The sequence below is a fragment of the Neomonachus schauinslandi genome, unplaced genomic scaffold (assembly GCF_002201575.2).
Source record: "Neomonachus schauinslandi unplaced genomic scaffold, ASM220157v2 HiC_scaffold_785, whole genome shotgun sequence".
Lineage (NCBI taxonomy): Eukaryota > Metazoa > Chordata > Mammalia > Carnivora > Phocidae > Neomonachus > Neomonachus schauinslandi.
Genome location: NW_025409475.1, coordinates 2,036 through 8,455, shown reverse-complemented (window position 1 = coordinate 8,455; position 6,420 = coordinate 2,036). Strand labels below are relative to the sequence as shown.

The window sequence follows — 6,420 nt, the reverse complement described above, 5'->3', positions numbered from 1 at the left end:
GAAATTTATCATGAAATATGTCTCCTGAGGCAAGGAACCTAAAGCAAAAAGGAACTATTGGGACTTCATCAAGGTAAAAGCTTCTGCACCCTAAAAGAAACAATCAGTACAACTAATGGCAACCTACAGAATGGGAGAAGGTATTTGCCAATGTCTTAGCAGATGAAGAATTATCATCCAAAGTCCATAAAGAACTTAACAATCTCAGGACCCCAAAATTTGATTTTCCAGTGAAGAAATGGGCCGAAGATATGAACAGACATTCTTCCAAAGAAAACATACAGAGAGCTAACAGACAGATGAAAATACTCACAACAGCATTCAACTTCATGTAAATGCAAGTCAAAATCAAGATGCGATACCCCCTCACAACTGTCAGAACGGCTAAAATTAACAAAACAGGAAACAACAGATGTTGGCGATGATGTGGAGCTAGAGGAAGCCCTGACACTCTTTGTGGGAATGCAAACTGGCGCAGCTACTCTGGAAAACAGTATGGCGGTGCTGCAAAAAGTTAAAAATTGAACTACCCAATGACACAACAATTGTACTGCTAGGTATTTAGCTGAAGGACACAAAAATACTTATTCCTAAGGGCACATGCATCCCCATGTTTATGGTAGTATTATCAACAATAGTGACATTATAGAAAGAGACCAAATGTCTATCAACTGATAAATATGCAAAGATGTTACATAACACATTCACCAAAAGAATGAAATCTTGCCATTTCTGATGAAGTCAACAGAACATGAGTGTGTTATGCTAATGAAATTATGTCAGTCAGAAAAAGGCAAATACCATATGGTGTCACTCACATGTGAAATTTAAAAACAAAACAGATAAACAGAGGGGTATTAAACTACAACACAAACATCAACAACAACATCAACAACAGCAAAAGGGAAGCAAACCATAGGGAACTGCTAAATATCGTAAACAAACTGAGGGTTGATGGAGAGCTTTAGAGGTGGATGTGCTAAATTCATTATTGTAATATATGTGTTGTGATGAGCTATGGGTGTTATATGTAGGTGACGAAGCATTAAATTCTTTTTTTTTTTTAAGATTTTATTTATTTGAGACAGAGAGAATGAGAGAGAGAGAGCACATGAGAGGGGGGAGGGTCAGAGGGAGAAGCAGGCTCCCTGCCGAGCAGGGAGCCCGATGTGGGACTCGATCCTGGGACTCCAGGATCACGACCTGAGCCGAAGGCAGTCGCTTAACCAACTGAGCCACCCAGGCGCCCACGAAGCATTAAATTCTACACCTGAAATCAATTTCACCCTATATGTTACCTAACTAGAATTTAAATAAAAATTTGGAATTAAAAAAAAAAAAACAACTTTGCACATAATGAACATGTATAGACTTATTCCAATATCATTAGCACACACATTATTTCATACTTATATGGAGTATACACCAAAATAGATCATATTCTGAGCTGCAAAATACACCTTTACAAAGGTAATAGAAGTCATATAGTGTCTGTTGGCCGACCATAGTGGAATGAAACTAGAAATCAATGTCAGAAAGCTAAATTAAACATTCCATCATATGTGGGGATTAAACACATGTCTAAATAACATGGGAAAACACATAAATCTCAAGACACATTTTATTTTTCTAAAATTTACTTATTTATAATCTCTACAACCAACATAGGGATTGAACGCACCACCCCAAGGTCAAGAGCCACATCCTCTTCTGACTGAGCCAGCCGGTTGCCCCTAAAATGTTGAAATACATAAAAATAAAACAAAACTTAGTGAATTTTATGGGATGCAGAGGCACAGTGCTTACTTGGAAATGTGTTGTGTTGAATGCATGTATTTAGGAAGAAAAGTCTAATATCAATAATTTACATTCGCATCTCAGGAAATATAAATGCTAGATCAAATTAAATACATTGTAATGAAAAAGAAGAAAAGAAGATTGGAATAATAAAAATTAGAGGAGAAATCGTGAAGTCAATAGAGAAAAGCAATAAAATGCAAAAAAAAAATAACATATTCTTTGAAATTAGGTGATTGGGATTAAGGAGTGCCCTTGTTGGGATGAGCACTAGGTGATTTATGGAAGTGTTGAATCAGTATATTGTACACCTGAAGGTAATATTACACTCTGTGTTAACTGAGTAGAATTTAAATAAATACTTAAAAAAATGATTAATGAAATTAATAAAACTCTAATCAGGCTAATTAAGTAAAATGTGAGAGAGAAGACACAAGTTATTAATAGCAGAAATAAAAGAGGGGACATGATTACTGCTCCCATTGAAATTAAAAGGATAGTAAAAGAAGATTATAAATAACTCTATGGTGAGAAATTTAATAATTTAGTGGAAATGGGCAAATTCTTTGAAAGACACAATTTGCCAAAACTCATTAAGAAGGAATAGACGAAATGAATAGGTCTATGTCTATTGAATAAATTGAATAAATAATTAATAACCTCCCAAAACAGAAACACAGGCCCAGGTGGGTTCCCTGGCAAATTTTATTAAACTTTGAAGGAACAGATTAAATTAATTATCTACAATTCCTTTCAGAGTATAAAATCAACTGAAACATTTCTGATTCCTTCTGTGATATCACCATTACCTCATTATAATTCCAACAATGACAGAAAAAAACTACACATCAGTGTCTCTTATGAACAGAGATGCAAGCAGCCTCAAAAAATTATTACACATTGAATGCAACAATGTATAAAAAGAATTATACACCACAATGATGTGGATCTATTCCTGGTATGAAAGATCGATTTAACATTCCAAAATCATTTAATGCAATTCATTACATCAACAGACTGAATTATAAAATAATCACCAGTCCATATTAATACATGAAATCCATTGTACAGTATCTGATACCCACTCAAAAATTTAAACTCTCGGGGCGCCTCCACATCAGGCACCCTGCTCCATGGGAAGCCCGCTTCTCCCTCTCCCACTCCCCCTGCGTATGTTCCCTCTCTCGCTGTGTCTCTCCCTGTCAAATAAATAATTAAAATTAAATTAAATAAAATTTAAAAACCTCTCAGTAAACTGGGGCAATAGAGGTAACAGTTCAACTTGAAAAAAAAAAAAAACCTACAAGAAACTTCCTGCCAAATTTATACTTAATGGTAGTAAACTAGAAGCCTTCCCACTAAGATCAGGAACAAGGCAGATATGTTCCCTCTCACTGCCCCTTTTCAGCATTGTGCAGAAAGTAGTAAGAAATACAATTAGACAAGAAACAGAAAAGAAACGTATATAAATGGAGAAGGAAAAGTTAAAAACGCTGTTGTTCATACTTGAGCTATTTATTGGATAGAAAACCCAAAAGAGTTGACAAAAGCACTCGTGAAAATAATAGGTAATTTACCAAATTTGCAAGACAAAATTTTAATATACCAACTGCAACCCTGCCGTATGCCATCAATGAACAAGTGTAATATGGTATGGAAAACACAATATCATTACATTAGCACTAAGGGGGAAGAAAAGAAAAAAAGGAAGAAAGAAAATTGTTGGGTACAAAAGTAATACAATATGTACTAGATCTCTATGGAAAATGGTACAGAATTCTGATGAATGCAATTAGAACTGAATAAACGATGAGATGTTCCATTTTCAAGGATAGGAGAACTTAATGTTGTGAAGATATTCGTTCTATTTGTTTAGATTTATAGATCTGATGAAATAGCAATGAAAATTCCATCAAGTTATTTTGCAGACATTGACAATGTGATTATATACTTATGTGGGAGAAAAAAGACCTAAAATAGCCAACACTATATTGAAAAGGAAGAATGTTGAAAGATGAGTGATATCCAAATTCAAGATTTTCTACAAAGCTGCATAAATCATGACTGGCTGTCTGGTGTGAGAATAAATGAAGACATCAATGGCAAAAAAAAAAAAAAAGGCCAAGAAAAAGACTCACATGGATATAGTTAACTGACTTTTCTCAAAGAAACAAAGACAAGACAATGAACCAAATATTGTCTTTTCAGAATGACGCTGGGACAACTGGACATCCTGATGTAAATAAAGAAATTAAATAAATGTAGAAAAACACTTTGGGATTGGGCTGGTTCAGGTGCTCCTTTGGGTGCATCCAGACTGGGTGACTCTAGCCTTTGGGGCAACTTCAGAATCCAATACCTTGCCTTGGTGTGCTCTTGCCACTAGATATCTGTGTCCAGGGCCATACAGCCATGCATCTAGATGCAAAGGTCCTCTTCATCCCACGTCTGCACTGGGTTCTAAATGCTGTCTGGTAAGCCAGATTCTGGGGCTGAGAAGAAAGAAGAGGAACACCAGGAACTCACCATGACTCTAAACAGGTTGCGCCAAAGAGATAAACTTTCAATCAGCGGCAAACTGGCTTCCCTAAGCTGCATAAAAGGCCAGAAATCATGAATCTGATGACTGGATGGAAACCCAGTGGGGAAGCACACTGTTCTATGATGGGGGAGGGAAGCGAACAGTGCTTATGAAGGAGGTGCAGAATATGCTTTGCATCATGGGACAGAAGACGGGTTCAGTCTAGTCTAGACGCAAGATTCTCTTTTTCCCTCATGATAAGGAAAGCTAGCAGAAAGTTTATTTAAACCACTTCTTGAGCTTCAACTTCTTTTGATAATATACTGGAGAAACTGAAAAACAAGTCCAAGCTGATACATATATACACAGCTTTTAATAATGTAAATACAACAGCCACATGTTAATCCACTCTGTACTGCTTTAAGTGAATATACACCTAAAAACATGTGTTAGCTGAGGTGGCCTTTTTCTTTTTTTCTCTGAACAGGAATGTAAATGTCTATTTCACTAGAAATGACAAGTTTCTTTGTTTGTTTTGTTTTGTTTTTATCCAATGAAAAGTGAAATATACGACAAGCTGATGACAAAGTATTTGTCTTCTACATCAGGCATTTTATTTTCAAATACGATCCTCAACAACCCTCCCCAGCTAAGTCCTAGCCTGTTACAGGAAGGCTTGGAGTCAATATGTGACACTTTAGTTCCAGGGAGAGGCTTTTCTGGTCGCTTTTCTGTTCAGAGAGTTGCTGCTATTCTTCTCTTCGACATCCTGTTGAGCTCATAGATGTTCAGAATGGTTTGATCACTATCTAGCTTAATTCCTAAGACCAGAAGAAATTTAGGCCTCCTATACCTCTGCCATCTTGCTCTTCCCCTGCAATCTATCTTCTGTAGTGATGGTTCTATTATAGGACTCAGTCTGTTTTCTTAATTAAGTTATTTTCTTCATTGTTGATTTCAAGTGTTCTTTGTATATTTAGAACACAATTGTTTTTCACATGTATCTTTTGTAAAGACATCCTTTTTTCAAGATTTTCTGAGTCTGGAGCTTGCTGTTTATTTTTGAGTTTTTCCTGTCAGAGATCATAAGATTTTCATTTTAATAAATTGCAGCTTATCGATTTTTTTTTTTACAAATAGCGTATGCCTCAGGATTGGAGCCGGCCTGGCTTGTGAGCTCTGCTGAGGAGCCGGAGGTGAGGCTGCAGTTACCTCCACGTCTGCCCCTGGTCCCTGTCCCCTCAGGCATGGTGTGTGGGGCGACATTGAAACAGCCCAGGGAGTTCGAGCTCGGGCTGTGGAGTCCTGCTTCCCCAAAGTGGCGGTGCTGCACCCCTCTGCCCAGCCCCACTCCAGGTCAGGCCCCCCGGACACAGAGATGCCACCGCTTCTCCAGAGCAGACCCCACCACCGACTCTGCAGCACCCCACCCTGCCCCACAACAATCATGCCTTCCAACACTAGAACAAACTTTTCAGAACATAAAACAAGAATATAGTCCTTATCAGAGGTGGAGACATTTAGAAGCTGTTCTGAATCAGAGTGAAACTTGTACTTCGGAAAGTCAGCCTCATTCCTCAGCACTCACAGCCCCTAGTTCTCCAGGTTCCTCCGGGATGAAGAAGGACCAGCGCTCTTCTCCCCTCCGACAAGTCAGAATAATATGTGAGCATCTCTTAAAAGACTATGAAGAGAAAATTCCGGAGGAGTATGAGCAAATCCTCAACACCAAACTAGCAAAACAATATGAACCTCTTGTGAAATGCCCACATGATCAGATTATGTGACCATATGCGACAAGGACAACAAGCTATGTGTCCTGAAGCTTTCTTGCATATGTGGGTACCAGGTTTGACCTCAAGAGATGGCTGCTGTACACTTTTTGCAACAGGTTTGTTACCACATTTCAGCTCCAACTTGGCATCCTGCGAACATGGAAACGTTTCTTCAGGTGCATTTCATACAAGTTGAAAGACCTTAAAACCTTCTGGTTGCCACAAGCATATCTTTCTTTTCTGCTCATCCAATAAATAGCTGTGCCCTACTATGATAGATTTTCCAAACAAAAATACCTGGAGCAGCAGTTTAGCAAAATATGCCCT

General features: G+C 37.9%; 1 protein-coding gene across 2 annotated transcripts; it reads left to right on the top strand.

The window, feature by feature from the left end:
* The first annotated feature begins 5,565 nt into the window (after positions 1-5,565).
* On the top strand, positions 5,566-6,105 carry LOC123323768 (akirin-1-like). 2 transcript variants are annotated; one of them, XM_044912250.1, is made up of 2 exons: positions 5,566-5,923; positions 6,056-6,105. In XM_044912250.1, exons 1-2 carry the CDS (start codon positions 5,566-5,568, stop codon positions 6,103-6,105), a joined length of 408 nt encoding a protein of 135 aa, XP_044768185.1. The 2 variants fall into 2 exon arrangements, with proteins under 2 accessions (XP_044768185.1, XP_044768184.1); XM_044912249.1 differs by having other exon boundaries at positions 5,566-6,105.
* Positions 6,106-6,420: the final 315 nt, after the last annotated feature.

Bases quoted from the DNA above. Each gene is read 5' to 3' on its own strand.
- LOC123323768 (XM_044912249.1), top strand. From the start codon at position 5,566: ATGGTGTGTGGGGCGACATTGAAACAGCCCAGGGAGTTCGAGCTCGGG.